Here is a 16,753-nt window from a genome sequence, read left to right as displayed (position 1 = left end):
TATATCTCGAATTCAATAATAATACAAACATATTCATGCGAAACTCAAACGCCAGCCACCTTCTGAATTGGCGCAACAAACACAATTGGAATCAATTATAAATACAATCTTTAAATAAAATTTATATCTTACGTTACAGTGGAATAAAAGAAACATATATCAAGTGGTTTTCCTGTGTCGATCCGCAACAAATCATGGATTAAGAGTAATTATTACGTCTGCATCAGACATCGCAGAGTACCTTGCGATTTCCTTGTGGAATATTATGCTGACTGAAGGAAAAGTGGTTTCTTATGTTCCATTATTGAACTATTGCAAACGTAATTATCTTCTTGAAGGTTTTCCATTTCTTTATTGATTTCATGTGGAAGTATGATTTATCAACAAATCATTAACTATGTCACATGTTTTTACTGGCCTAAGGATCTTTTGAAATGACTTCGATCTTGACCAAGACGTGCTGTATTTCCCAATTTATCCACCACCAACAAACCAATATATAATCAAAATAGGTTTCAAATTCAAAGTGATATAGCCAATGAAGGTATTGATTGTGCAATTAAAACTAGGGTAGAAATTTAAATAATGTTTCATGCAAAACCCTCAAACCATCGAGTTCGATAGTGGGCATTATTTTAATTTGGACGTATCATGACGTCAACGTTTATCAATTCAAGATAAACTATTGGCAACATACACACTTCTGAGATAGCGCAAGATAGTATTTTATCTACAGATACTATATGCCTATCTATCTACCCTGTTTTAGATAAACTTGAAAATCATTCACGAGATAAAATAATTTATCATTAGGGTATAACTGTATACTTTTTGTATAAAATGTGTACTTTAACAAAAGCCGTGTTAAATTCAATATCCAAGATTGTAAAACATATCAAGCACACAAACCACTCAACAATCCAAGGTTCTGATTCAGTTGTCATTGCCGTGATCACTTCGTTCTGTGATTAACCATAGACAAAAAGAATGGATTAACCTTTCCGCGAGAGCGAAATAAACAGAACGCATTTAAGACCTCGCTGCAGCATAGCATAAAAATAAGCACCATTACTTCAATTTGAAGTACAATAAACAAATTAGGCCTAAATTTTAAACATCTAATAAAATCCCAAAAATTGAAACCAAAGAGTAACCAGTAGTAGAACGAAGAAACTACTGCTAGTAGAATCGATTTCCTAATTTCCTTTTAACGACAGCTGTCAATATAACCAAGGGAACCATAAAATCACCCAACGTTTCGATGCAGTCATCCCTGTCGTCATCACTTGAACCTTCTTCGGCAGAGTGAATCACAGGACATCGCCCTCAAGATCACTCAATGGAGCCAATTAAAGTTAGCGGCCATATTAATTTTAATGGACCGATAATTAATAATTCGTTCTGTGGCGTATTTCACGAGCTATGAGTTTATGTACTCCCGGCTGTTTTACTGCGTCGTATTCAATGACTCGTTGTTAATTTAAAGCCGAGGATTATGCAGGTCAAACAACTATCGGATACAAGTTAACGAATTTAACTATTGTGATTTATGTGGTTTTTAATATATTTACATATAACACTGCAAGTGGACTACTCGTCCAACGTAAAATCTGAAGCCAGATTTTTTGTAGGTTGGTAGCCTAAATGTTTCTGTTTTGAAGTAAAGTTTACCAATTGCTCTTAATAATTTCGTGATAATACAAGAGGATAAGCTTAGCCTATAGTTTAATTGTTTTTTGGTTTGAATGAGTTTTTTTAAACACCAAGAAACAAATTAGAAAACAAAATGCAACATAAACCGGACCGAACCAACATAAAACTGTCCTTATAGCTCGTCTCCTACAATTGTAGCATAGTGAAAACAGCAAAGAAAACATCTTAAACACCCTAAATATAAAATCCATATTAATACCCATCCCACAAAAAAAAATTCTTGTAAAATAAAAGAGTAGGCCTACCATTTAGTCAACATCCGCGCACTTAACGTCACCCAACTTAAAAGAGGCTTCACATTAAACAGTACGATGAGAATTCTACTTTTGGTTTATCCAAAGTCAATGACAATGGGATTGAAAGGTGATTGCAGCTATTACACCACATCACTGTTGTGTTCGGAGTTACATTACAAACGGAGACAGCTTTCTTGTAAGACAACATTCGTAGTGACTTCCTTGTAGGGTTACGACGGCGGCGGCCCGCCTCGACCTACAACCACGAATGCCGAATACCAGGTGGTCGAGGGAGGTGGAATGGTACAAAATAAATTGTCATGAATAACTCGTGATTCTAACCAATTATTTGACAATCCGACCGCAAAGAGAACTAATGACGCCATTCTTGTAGTATTATAGGACCGTCCATTTTTGCACTGGGAACGGCTTTGAACTACCTGAAATGACGAACAAATTCGCAGGGTTGAAAAACAACGTTAAACCATGGATTGACATTCTTCCTTCACATTTATGGAGTTGAAAGTGAGGACGGTTAGTTCTGTTTGGTAGACGTACATGTCGTTTCCTTGTAATTAAGCTCTTACGACTTTTTTAACAGAACAAACTATCTAATTACAAGCAATTACTTGTCACTGTACTTCAGTTACACAATTTAATGTACCCTGAAATAGCAAAGAAAACATTTGGTTGTAACTAAAACGCACTCTAAACTACTAGTAAGAGTCACATGTACAACACTCTGTGTTAAATCGAGGAAAAGGAAATCGTTAAGGAAAATGAAGGGACGTTTAGGAATTTAGCCCAAATTTAGCACACTTTTAATCCTTAAACAGACCGACCTTTATCCTCGTACAGCCCCAATCATGTCAAGACCCACACGCCTACTCTGAGAAGTCCAATAGCGCGGGACGTTCCAGTCATACGATGACGTCACCGGCGGCAGGTATGTGTGTCATGACAGATCTACTTATAACGTCGTTACTGACCGGTACCAATGAATACAAACCACTGACGATGACCGGGAATTCCCTAAGATGTGGATTCTAGAAACTGCATGCATAAAGCAGATTGATTATCACCGGATTAAACCATTGACAGAATTGGAAAGGGAAAAGTCGTGGGTAATTGTTTGTATAGATAAGAAGTGTCCGATGATATGGAGGCTACACTTGCTACAGGTAATTCTCCAGCAACGGGTTTCCCATTCAAAACTGGACGTATTCAAGGTTTTTATATTCCTTGATAACTCACGTTGATCACGAGAATCTGAGTAAGTTCAAGTGAGTGCTCGTCAGTGGTGTGGTGGCGCGCGGCGTTCCCATTTTGTTTTTCCAATAGTCCTGTTTTAATCCTAAAATGTTAGTCAGTTTTTGGACATTGGCGAGCGTTCCAACGATGTAAAATTCAGGGGTGCCCACAAGGGGGGGCCGTGACGCAGACTGCGTCATTGAAATTCTTGGGGGGGCTCAAAAAATTCAAATGGGGGGGGCTAAAGTTAATTGCAACAGTGTTCAACGTGACGACAATCCAAAATACATTACAAAATCGCCAGATAGAAAGTGGATAAGACAATAGTTATATTATTGAATTAAATTAGTTAAAATAGGATGTTGGGATAGTTTAGGATTTGTGTAGAAAGTTATTATTTAAGACTAGCAAGACGTAAGATCTAAGAGAGAGAGCGCACGGGATGGCTGAGGGCTCAACTGCTGTGATAGATAAAAGATAACGCGTGGTACAGACACGTCCAGCTACACAGCAGAACGCTTTGCTGACATAAAGCTCGTTAAAATACAGTACAATCAAGTAGCAAGTAGCATAGGCTACTATACTTTACACTATATTGTGTATACTCGATTACCTGAGTTAATAGGGAGAGGGGGGGGGGAATGAAAAATACGGTTAATCCAATATAGTATAAAAACAGATGACAAACTCATTAAAACGCTGTAAACAGCCATTAAGTCACGATTTACATTTGTATAAATGAAATTCAATATTGCACAATCATTATTATTGTAAATTTCAAATCATTTATCTTGGTTCAGTTGAACAAACGGCTACGTTTAAAATTGTATCTAACTCAAACTCAACTAATCACTAGCCAAACATTACATTGCTATAAATAACGTAAATATTAAAGGAACCTTTAGAAAGTGTTATAAGGTACTGCTCATGATAGACAGATAGGCTACCGATAGGTGCTGTATCACAGCATAGGAATTGATAGATAAGTAATAAAAAAGTGTAAAATTATATTTAGAGATAATTAAAACACTCTTAAAAAAGAATGTAACGAGAACAATCTTGTTATTCTCTTTCTTTGTTCTTCTGTTCATTAATAGGTTTCTCTTCAATTCATACACAAATTTAACAAGTCGCCATATTTAGGCCTACTCATTGGCCAATCACAGCCTTACTAAAGTTACCATGGTTATCACTCAATCACAGTGTACAAGCATTATATCGTCATCACTCCCCAGCTGTTGTATCTGAAATCTGTTGTAACATAGCGCACAGCAGACAGAAGTGTATAACGGAGCAGACGATTGTTGGCGCAAGCGTTGTTTCTATTTCATTTTCATCAAAGGAGCTGTGATGTTTCTAAAGGGAGGGAGAGGGGATCGTTATATCGAGAAAGACGCTGAAAATTCGTTATGGATATTCTGGCAATACAAAATTCCTTAAATTGAGGTGACTTATAAAACTCTAATTTTATTTATAGGCCTATAGAAAAATAAGTTTTCCAGTCCTGTACAACACTGATTCACGGTCTTTTCCATGTAATCAAAATTCAAGTACAACTTGATACACACAGAATCTCCGGTTCCCGACCTAGATGATGGCTAGTTATTTAATTTAATTTACAGTTTCATATTAGTACTCGTGATAAATCAAACCCGTTATGTAAGCCAAAGCCACACGGTTATTAATCTCACTTGGTTTTGGATTTGCTTACAAACGTGATCGGAAATGGTTAGGGCCTACACAGTATTTAGGGCCTAAGAACATTTATGTAAACATATCAGTGACAGCTAGGAAAAGGAATCTTTATCAAAACAGCTGTTCGTAATTTCAAATATGACGTGTAATCTTAACAGATTATTAGTATTTCATAAATTAATGACGTATGTAGTAAACATGGAGAAAATAAACTAGAAAAATCACACAAAATTTTATTTTTGATTGTCCGTTATTTTATTTTCAAAATAGTGAGGCCATATTTTAATGGCTATAAGGACTCTCTCGCCAATCCTGTGGATACAATTAAACCATTAGAATCATAATCGGTACTCTAGTTTTCTTTAGAGTAGGCCATGAGTAGGCTGCATAAAAATGCCTTCTGGGCCGTGACAGACGGACATAAATGGAGATAAGACATGTTTCAACTTCTTCAATGTATAAAACATAAATAACACAAAATATGTATAATTCTGAGCAATGTACAGAAAAAACTATAACTTTATTGATATAGATTAACTGGGTTTGAATTTTAAATATCTAAAAAAAAATATAAAACTTCTTTTATAGTTTTACAAATAGTGCTGGGCGGGGGAATAATGTTTCTCATTTCTTGTGTACATCATTTATGGGGGGGGGCTGTTGCTCAATTGGGGGGGGGGGGTGCGTCATGAGTCTAGGGGGGGATGGGCACCCCTGTAAAATTTACAACTACTACACCACTGGTGCTTGCGTCCAAATTAAAAGACTGTTGGTTTGATTCCAAGCAAGTTCAGTTCTGAAGCCAGATGCAATTTGCCAGTGACAAAAAACTAACGTTAAGAAACACTTTTTAGCGAATTTCCCATATAGGGAATAAGCTATTACCGTAGTACTCATGGTAAGACCTGGACCCGAGACCGATCTAATTTTTCATTTTGAGGTCCCTAGAGGCCAAAAACACCATCCGTTCAAATTCATATATATATATATATATGTGTGTGTGTGTGTCCGTTAGCGCGATAGCTCGAGCAAAAATGATCCGATTTTGATGAAATTTGGTACAAACGTGTAAACCTACGTTTATTCGAACGAGTTCGCGAACCAGCATGATTGGACTATGGGAACAGGGGTTTATGGGGGGTTTTATGGGGTAAAAATGGGTTTTTCTAATTTTTCACCCTGAAAACATAAAATTTTGCAATTTCTTTCTAAACCATTTTGAAGAGCTCAAAAAAACAAAAAATTTAGTATATTGAAGCATTGTTGCATGCCTAACGGTTACGGAAAAATCACAAAATAATGTAAATTTAAAATTACCATGTTATTCTTATGGAGAATAAATACAGAGTTGTAGCTTGCTTGTGTATGGACATATATTAATGAAATTTTGAAATTTTGTTTACTTCATACTACTGAGCTATTAATATTTCAATAAAACCCCCCTATTTTCTTCCCTGTAGCAGCAAACCTAAGTACTCATTAATATTAATGATGTTTAAATAGGAAATAAATCTGACAATTTTAAGGGAATAATTTAGTGGAATTCCAGCTGTGTATATGGAAATTCGCTTAGTCTGCAGGTTTGTTGCGGCGGGGGTATTTAGTATATTAAATTATCCAGACTCCCTCGCTTTTTTTCATTGTAATATTTACGCCAATCCAAATTCAAATAGTAAATATTTATTTTCAACTAACTCGGTAAAAGTTTGTAGCAAACTCTTAAATTAGCAAACTTAGCCTATTTAAGGCAGCACATAATTGATAAGAAGTTTCAATTTCTCAGATTCATTTGCTTCTGTCACTTCAACAAAATTTGTTAATGTCCTGGGCCAATGATTTCATTCCATTGCTGCTGTTTAGGAGTTTGGACTGTTTTGGAAGGTTTTGGAGAAGCAAAATGTTTTTCTATGATTCAAGATATTGTTCTAAAAAGTTAGTTGTTGGATAGTTAAGATTGTTTGTCTTGAATGAGTAGGCTTTATATAACACAATGCAAGTAATGAAATTCCCTAACCTTCTCCTCAAGAAGGCTCCCCCAGTCCTCATTACCCTGCTCACCACCCTCTACACCTCAGTGCTTCTTCTAGGATACTCCCCCAAGGCGTGGAAGCACGCACACGTCATCCTCTTCCCCAAACCCCACAAAGACCATCGCAACCCGTCTAACTACCGACCCATCAGTCTCACGTCAAAACTTTCCAAGCTTTTCGAGAAAATTCTGTCAACCAGGATCCATATCTATCTGAACTCCCTTGGCCTCCTCCCAAACACCCAAGCAGGCTTCCGTCCCAGAGTCAACATGTGTGATCAACTCCTGTGGGTCGTCACATGCCTCCAAACAAACATTCCCTTCACCGCCCAACTATCCTTGCCCTCATGGACGTCCAAAAGTCTTTTGACACCGTCTGGCACGATGGGCTCCGTGTAAAACTCCTGAACCTCCCCATTTCATCCCTGCAGTCATGCGGTGGATATCCCACTTCCTCAGCGGCCGAACTGCCCAAGTCCATCATCGGGGTGCCCTCTCCACTCCATTCACCCTCCATGCCGGGGTCCCGCAAGACTCGGCAATCAGCCCTCTCCTATACATCCTCTATGTCCGGGACCTCCCGTCCCCAGTCCCGAATGGCCCCTCTGACACTTCCTGTGGTCTCCCTCAGTTCGCTGACAACACTGCGTTCTGGACCTCTCACCGGCGCCATGACACCCTTATCCACCTGACTACAACCACCCTCCAAAACTACCTCTCCTACTGCCTGAAATGGCGTATCACTATCAACGCCGCTAAAACCCAACTTTCCAACTCCCGTAGATTTCAAAGAACAAAATCTGAGCCCATTCATCTCAACAACGTCCGTCTGTCCCTCAAGAAATCCTGCACCTACCTCGGAGTCAAGCTTGACTCCAACCTTTCCTTTGGTCCTCATCTCTGTGAAGCCAAGAAACAAGCCACTACCCGCCTTCTTGCTCTCCGAGTCCTAAACAACCGCCGCCGCTCCTGCTTTACCTCGACGCTCAGGCGTCTGTACTCCTCCGTAATCCGTCCTGTCCTCACCTTTGCCAACCCTATTCGCTTAACAGCCCCTGAACGCCTTATCTCCAGCTTGGAAGCTACTGAGAGGCGTGCCTTGAGGATAGCTTCCCACCTCCCCCCTTGGACCAGAAATAAGGATTCCTACACTGCCCACTCCATTCCACCTTTAGGGAATTTCCTCAAACACCGTGCCCGCACATCCGAGATGCTTTAAAAATTTTTCCAGCCCTACTTCACCAATCGCCCAAGCCTCAGCATCACCCATCTCGCCAATCCCCCTGATTAATAATCCCCTGACACATGCAACCAAACCATAAACAATGCCTGTCGTGGACCAAAACCTCAGTCTATCCACAGTTTGCAATAGACAATAGTGTTTAGTTTAATACGTTGTGTGTTTCTGTGTAGAATAGTATGTTCAAAGAATGGTGTTACCCTGTTAATGAGTTTGGTATATGTTGTTGTATTATTAAATTTAAGTTAAACCCCCCCCCCCCCCCCCCAATACTTATGATAATAAATAAACTCACAACACCCAACCCAACCACGACCAAAATACCCTGCCCGAAAACCACAACCCAACTGTACACCCATCCTCAATAACGCATAAACCACTCAACCCAACCACAACCAAAAGATAGAGATAAAAGGTCAAACCCGTAACGACACAACAGTTCTACTGAACTACACTAACCGATGATTACTAAATGCGTTCATAGTTAAGTTACCGGTAATTCCTAAATTAATGAAACTGTGGTGGTTACATGTATGACAGAAAATGGATAGGTAAGAGAAAAGTAGAGATGAGGTCATAGGAAACAATAACAGCAATTGACAATGCAGTCATCAGTTTCATTTGATTAGGGTCTTCGGTAATTGAACCCTAGTAATCGCTCAGTCCCAGGACATCCAATTGTCTAATCAGCAATCTTCAGCCATCCGAACAAAGCCTCATTGTTCATTTTTGAAGATACCGGTAGTAGAACAATGAGTTCTTTTAGTCTTTAAACCATTGTTAGCTTCTAAACTAAGTCAAAAACTTTGGTTAAACCGATTAAAACCATACTTCATACTAATATATAAGATGAAAGTTTGTTAGATTAGTTCGGGGCTCAATCACGCATTAACTAATGGGCTGAAATTTGTCACGATGATGGCTCATATTTCCCATTAACAAATGCTTACGGTACTCCAAAACCATTTGGGGCTTCGCGCCAATAGCTCTGACGTTCTCTATGTTAATCTTATGGGTAATCATGTCAAAAAATAAATCAAAGAATTTTATATCAACCATTTTAACTAAACAAATAAATTGGGTTTTTAGCCTATCTGATGTTAAATTGCATTACCGTAAACAGTAAGGCTACAAAGTTTAACAACAAAGTCCACACTCTTAATTTTTTTATTAAAAAAATATAAACAGCTCTAGATAATGACTACACAGAATAGACACAAGAGAGCAGTTTTATAGGAACTTCTGGACTATGAATAACTATTTTCAAAACCGTAACAGAGTTAAAAGGCATCATGGGACCGCAGTAAAAAAAAGTTAATGTTAAAAAAATAGCAAACTGCCAAGAATCCAGTTGTGTCACATGTTGTTTGCATTGCTGCACAAGGTTGTACACCCCCCCTTTTCTTCACTAACTTACTCCCCAGGTAGGTACATGATATTGATACTGTCGTCCGTTAAAAAGTCCTCTATCTGGTGACATTATCGGTAATATAGTGGCCGAATTTTACCGCAAAACGGCCAGCAATAGATTTTATCAGGCCCGCACACTACTTATTGCTGACTTTACCCCCCCCCCCTTTTCTTCAACAACTTACTCCCCAGGTACATGATAACCTGTTGATACTGTTGTGTCCTCTGTCTGGTGACATTATCGGTAATATGGTACGCAGTCTAATCTATCTGCTAAACGGCCAAGAATAAATTTTATAAGGCGCACACACTACTTGTTGCTGAGTTATTGCCAGGGTTCACACAACTTATTTCATTCGATAGCCTATATTAAGTGAGATTAAGTACTAATGAAATTATAGATACCTATATTGAATTATATATAACTTAGGCCTATAGGCCTATTGATAATTACCATAATTACCATAATTACCATCCTCTTGACCGTTGACCATTTCTGGATAGGTCGCGTCATTAATGATACAAATATCATAAAACTCACAAATAAAAAATACTTCAACATATAATTATTAATAATTAACTTGAGTGTCAGGCGGCATAAAAAAATATTAAAAAACTAACTGGGCTTTGAAGTAATCCTCCAAGGAATAAAAGCTCTGTTGGCAACACCACGACTTTAACTTCTTTTTGAACAGTTTCGGCTCCAGGTTCTTAATGTTCTCAGGCAGTCTATTAAACATTTTACAAGCCAGTAGTGGGAAACTGTCCTTCACTTTAGAAGTGCGGCATCTGGGAATAGAGATCAGGTTGTTGTTTCTCAGATTGTGACCATGAAGCTGCCCTCTTATTTGAAAATCAGCTAAGTTCTCTTTTACGTAGAGGAGGGAGCTCAACACGTAGTTCCCATAGACTGTCAGGATGCCAAGCTCTTGAAATAAAGGTTTGCAGTGTTGCCTATACTCAGCCCCTGTCATGATCCTCAAAACCATCTTCTGGTACAGGAGGACTCTTTCACATGCTGCAGAGTGCCCCCACTACTATTTACTATTACTAGACTTGGAAAAGTAGAGTGCCCCCACATGCCCCAGAGTGATACTTTTCATTTGAATGAGTGTAGGACGTTAATTAAAGTGCAGCCAGGCCTAGACATAGCCTAAGAACTTGGGTAATTATAATTTATAGCATTAACTTATGGTAGGCCTAGCCTACTTCGATGAGTGTATTCAAAGTAGGCGTAGGCCTATTATGGAGCTTAGGCCACAACTAGAAAACATGTTTTCTCATGCATACAGTTTAATTTATTCGAACGTCTTTAAAATAACTTATCAAGATGCAATGATGAAAAGTAAGCTACAAATAGGCCTAGGACTTACCCTAGTTTTGACCTTTCAAAATGAAAATAATTTCCACAAACACTCAGTAAGTTAAGGACAGTCATTTTATTTTTTTAAGATACTCTTACGTAGGTTTTGTTGGAAAGCTTAACCAGTAGCCTACAGTATACAACAATATAACAAGGTCACGTACCTGTAGAAGCAAAGATTCCGCTGTATGGTATTAATATCCAGAAAACAGGGATAACCCCACTAAATAAATTACACATTTCCTTAACACAATGCACTGCACAGGTGATTTAGTGTGATGTTAAATTGTTTTAAAATTATAATCAAACCAAAATTTGCTCAAGATCACAAGAATGTCAAATAAATTGTCCAACTAACAAATTTGAACGAACGCTAACAAACTAAGAAAGTCTGAGCGCATCGATCTCGGGCTCGGCCTCGTCTGTTCAGTGTTCAGTGTTCACGTTCACAGTTCACTGTTCGTCTCCGTATTCCGTGTAGTCCGTCGTCCGTCCCGTCTCCTCCCGTCAGTCCCGTCTCTTCCTCTCTTCTCTTTCTGTCTGCCTCTCTGGCTCTAGTGCCTCCAGTGCCGTGCCTCTGTTGCTGTTTTTTTTTCTAAATGTCACAAATGTGACGGCCTTGATTAAAATTCATGAGGCCCCAATGTTCACTTTTTGTGGTTATCCGTCTTTTCTTAGTTTATTTGATATTAATCAGGAGAATGGTGTTGACAATTTAATTTTGTTATTTACATACATAAATGTTGACAATGAGCTATGATTTGTTCTGATATTTTTAGTTACTAATAAAGAAAGGATCTCTTTAAGGAAAATTGATGTAGATGGGTATCTATTCGGGAGTATTTCAAAAGTTCCAAAATCGGAAGATCCAAAGAATATATTGCCGATCGGAAGTTCCAAAATCGTAAGATCCAACGTTTATATTGCCGATCGGATCTTCCAAAATCGGAATTTCCAAAGGTTATTTAGCGGGTCGGAAGATCCAAAATCAAAAGATCCAAAGAAAATATTGCCGATCGGAAGTTCCAAAATCGTAAGATCCAAAAGTACAGTCATAACTAGAAGTACAAATTTATTTCTTAAAGTAAACTTATGAAATAGACTGTCCTTTTCACTTTGGAACTTGTGATCTTATGCCGGGTCGGAATTTCCAAAACGCTAGGCTACTACTGTAGTCAGATCGGAACATCCAAAATGCTAGAACTGTTGCGTCTCTCAGATTGAAGGCGTAAACACACGTCGTCACCAGCAACGTTAATGGTTATTTGTTTTGTTAATTGATATTTTAATTAATATTTTTTTATTAGTATTTTCAAGTACACACACTTAAATACACACGCATTCATACATACATGTATATATGGGACTTTGAAGGCATGCAGGGCTAGTGTTGGTATTGTTTACTATTTATTTTCAAAAGTAAAATAACGTGTTTATTTTTATTCTTAAAAGATGGTTTAAGTATTAACCTTGACAATAACAATACTAAATTATCTGGCAAACGTCTGAAATAAATAATAACTTATTTTTATAGCTTATGACAATTTTTGTTTACTCCGTAAGAGAATCCAGAATAAATCATTTGAAAAATGAAAAGATAATGAATTTGTCGTGGTTTATTTGAGCTGAACTATTAAGTTGTAATAGTGTACTAGTAACCAACGCTAAATATTTGAAGTTGTTTCCGGTTGTTGTAACAAACAGGTAGTTTCAAATTTAATTAAATTGAAATTGTTACGTTAAATTATATTTAGTTTTCCCCACAACTAGCGAATGTCTGCTGTAACCTAATTCAAGTGAAATTTAATTTTTTCCTTACAAAGAATGTGTTTTATCAAAAAATGTAAAATGTTCAACTGTATATCAAACATTTGCGTCTAATCAAGTTTTGTTGGAGATTCAATTTGTGTACCTAAGTAAAAGGTTTTGTTGTAACAATTTTAAGTCATGTTTGAAAATACTTATTGTTCTGCAAACTATCGCTTAATCGTTGAAGATATGAGAATTGACTTATACGACATAGTTTTTTGGTCTTTATATGTGTAAATAGCTGTTCTGAATTAAACTGTTTAAAAAATTGACTACTCGATTCCCGTGCGTTCGACTGACCAACATTTGTACATTAACTCCCTTTACTATTCAAATACTGTTTGCGTAACTGTGATGTATATGGGTTGCGTTCTGAATCACAAGGCACTGTAATTATAGATAGGGCTCAGATTATTAATTGACGAATATTGTGTAAATAAAGCAATTGTTTTAAATCCGCTTATTAAAAGTATGCTATCGTAAACGAATCAATTTAGCATTTAATTTGTTTAAATAATAGTGATATATTGTTATCAAATGCACAACAATTATTTTCAATAAATGTGTTTCCAGTTGGTGTCGTTTGAGTGCACAGGCGTCAACTCATTGTTTCACCCGTATTTAATGGTAGATTGTACAAATTGTAAACACTATTTTTTATAGTTGAAACAAAATATGGACAGGTCTAATTAGTTACATAATTATTTGAATTAATTATTTCATTATAATAATCTTTCCAGTAAAAGATTTATGCTCCAATAGGACTTACCAGTTTTCGGCTTCAACTAATCAACGAAAAGTCTAGTGTGGTACCGGTACCGAGAGATAAATTATGCCCCTTACCTATAAAAATAATCGTATTTTGCATGATAAATGTTTAAAAAAACTGGAGTAGGATCTTAAATATTGCTTTTTTAATTGCATACCTTATTCAAGTTGTTATTAGTTCTGCGATGAAATTTCTATGGTATTTAATAGAATTATATTTGTATTGTAATAAAACATGTCTGTGTAGTATATTTCTTTAACAATTAAATGTAATTAACCAAACTCAGCAAGGATTAGTCACCCGTTACTATCTTTTAGTTTAATATTCATTTATTTTTGTTTAAGGTATATTATTTTCTACAATTTAAAAACATTTATTAGAAGTCTAATTGTCTAAATGCAAATTTACTTGCTCTTATTGTCCTGCCATGTAGGTATAAAATAAAAAAATGAAAGTATTGTAGAAGAGGGTTCGTGTAAAGGTAAATTTAATGAAGAATACGCAGCCCAGTAATTTGTTGATATTGTAAAGAGTGTGATATTTCGTTATAAGTCTCTTTGAACTGTGAAGGATCCAAACAGTAAACAGAAAAATAAGTGTTACACAGGAATTAGTACTGGAAGGTGCTGAAGACTGTACAGTATGTAGAATCATTTGTGTTCGATAACTAAAGTGAACCTTCACAAAACTACAGTAACGGTAGGCCTACAGTGGTAGACTGTGGAAGTATAGTAAAGCTGTAGTTAATTTTTCACAACAAATAAACTTACAAATGTTACCTACAATTAATGTGGATCTTTGGTTTCTAATGACTCAATTTTTTACTTTTATGCCCATAACATTTATTGTACTCCCATTGATTATGGTTGCTAACTATCGCTATATCGTCATATATCGTCATTGGCCGCATTAAAGGTAATACGATAGACGAAATATGAAATATACTTACTTTTGTGACAACTTATTTGCTATAGAACTTTCAATTGCTATATTAATTACTAGCAGAGTACCCGTCCTTCGTATACGGGGTTGGCATATAAGTAAAAAAATGCTTATTGCAGTTATATTGAACTCAAACTTGGAACTTGCAATGGGGGAGGACACATGTTGATAAAATTTGCTTCTATAAATTTACAGTATACTATAGTATTACACATCTACCATAGCCATAATATTCCACCACTTCATCTGAACAATAGAGAAAAACAAATGATTAAAAGTGCATAAAATATCAAAAATTATTCATGAAATTAAAAACATAAACACAACTGTAAACAATCCTACCTTGACAGTTCTCATAGCATACCACAGTTTGTTGTTGCTGCTTACTTATAATTAGCTGTTTTCATAAATATGTTTTCATAAATAACAGTATTTTTGTCATAAATAAATAAATGTAAAAATTAAGTAAAATAACACATCAATTAATGATTATTCTGATTGCTTATTAAATACCTTATAGGCCTACATTGCTTGTATTACAGAGTCGTTATTTTATCAATCAAATGTCTTGGATTGTAATGAAATCATTTCTCGAAAATCATATTTAAAATATTTTTTTATCAAATGGTTTTAACGATTATACGTACTTTAAACCACAACCTAGCAAGGCTCAGTCCCCCGGTACTAAAAACTTAAAATGCGTGATATCATTGACTATATATACCTACAGGTAGGTATATATAGTCAATGGTGATATTTATAAGACCAATGTCTGTTCAACAAAGAGTAATTATTGAGCACCTGACATCCATCAGCAATATGGTATGTTCTTTTCCGACGAATCAATAGGCCAAAACATTGGCTGATGTGTTAACATTTAATAAAATGCATTTATAGATCAAAAGGTATTCATTTCCCGTGCTATTGCCGTTAAAAAGCACGGGTACAACAGCTAGTTATCAAAACATAGACAAAAATACATTAAGAAAGTGTTACCATACTAACAACATAATACATTGTGAAAGTTTGTGTGATTGTTTTTCTTATTGGGGTTCAATCACTCACTGGTCGGATTAGGTTGAAATTTGGCATGCTGATAACTCACTTTCCCGATTAAAATATAGGCATATTTTTTTCTCAAAACTCATTTCGTGCTCCGCCCGACTCGATTGTCCGTTAGAGTTTGGATTTGCAATATTGTATTTTACAAACAAAGACAATTAAGGTCTATATCAACCTATGATTACATTTGAGCACTTCTTCTTTATATCATAAGTTTCTTCTACATCTGTATTATAATTCAACACAGGATTTACTAATTTGAAATATACGATACAGCCTATGAAATAACTACACCTTAGAGAAACAGATTGGGCAAATTGGTTTACTTCATACCAAGCTATCAATAACATACACACCAAATTATCTCCCCCCTGTAACAGCAAACCTAGGTACTCATTGAAATTAATAATATTCATATAGGAAATATTTCTTACAATTACTAGGGAAGAATTTAGTAGAATTACAGCAAGGTAAATGGAAAATTGGTTTCTCTGCAGGTTCACTGACGCGGGAGTATTTTAATTTTACGGGAGGCAGTACACAATAATGATATCTTAGTCATCATCATTGGCACAACCATTACGGATAATTATTATTATTACCGTAACATAATTAAAGAAGTAACTAAATCCAAAAAGATTACACAAACAAATTTACTTAATTACGTAAAAATAAGTATATATCATAAAGCATTTCTTATGCTATATGATATTTATGGTTATACCATCGCAGGTGAAGCCGAAGGTACTTGCTAAGTAATTAATAACCCTTACATTGACATTGATCAAACAAAAGCCATGAAATGATTAGGGATATGCCTCAGACCCCAAATGAACGAAGGGTAAAAATTTGTTGAGTATATAAAAAATTTCATATAAATATAAAATGCAAATCAAATAATTTGCATACTACTTTTTAATGTATTTAGTATCAGACACAAACAAGAGTTAGAGTCAAGAGTTAGTGAATTATTGAGTTAATTCAAGACTTGTATTATTGAATTGGTATCTTTCAATCATAAAGTCTTTAAAGTCTAGCATTAAGTCTTTCGATCTAAGATTTTAAATTCAGGGATTATGATTTAGTTACATACATCAACATGGCATCAACCGATATACGCCATCTGCAATTATGGTGCCTTGTTAGAAGGCAATCTATATATACCACAGTGAGGCAAGCAGTATTTGACAAATACGGGAGTTAGAAACTGTATGAGGAAAATTAAGATTTCCTA

General features: G+C 36.1%; 1 protein-coding gene across 2 annotated transcripts in view; it reads right to left on the bottom strand.

Annotated features, from left to right (window-relative positions):
* Nucleotides 1-11,406, bottom strand: part of LOC128993378 (plexin domain-containing protein 2) — a 50,146-nt gene extending 38,740 nt beyond the window's left edge. Inside the window, exon 1 of one of the 2 annotated variants that reach the window (XM_054417244.1) lies at nt 11,102-11,406. In XM_054417244.1, coding sequence (XP_054273219.1) covers nt 11,102-11,177 — 76 coding nt within the window. In that variant the 5' untranslated portion in view covers nt 11,178-11,406. The remainder of the gene's footprint in view (nt 1-11,101) is intronic. The other variant, XM_054417245.1, reaches the window with a different exon arrangement.
* Nucleotides 11,407-16,753: the final 5,347 nt, after the last annotated feature.

The sequence above is a fragment of the Macrosteles quadrilineatus genome, unplaced genomic scaffold (genome assembly GCF_028750875.1).
Source record: "Macrosteles quadrilineatus isolate MER2022 unplaced genomic scaffold, UCM_ALF_1.0 Scaffold_4__1_contigs__length_99947679, whole genome shotgun sequence".
In the NCBI taxonomy this organism is placed as follows: Eukaryota; Metazoa; Arthropoda; class Insecta; order Hemiptera; family Cicadellidae; genus Macrosteles; species Macrosteles quadrilineatus.
Note: the sequence above shows the minus strand (reverse complement) of the source record. Positions and strands in the feature narration are given on the sequence as shown.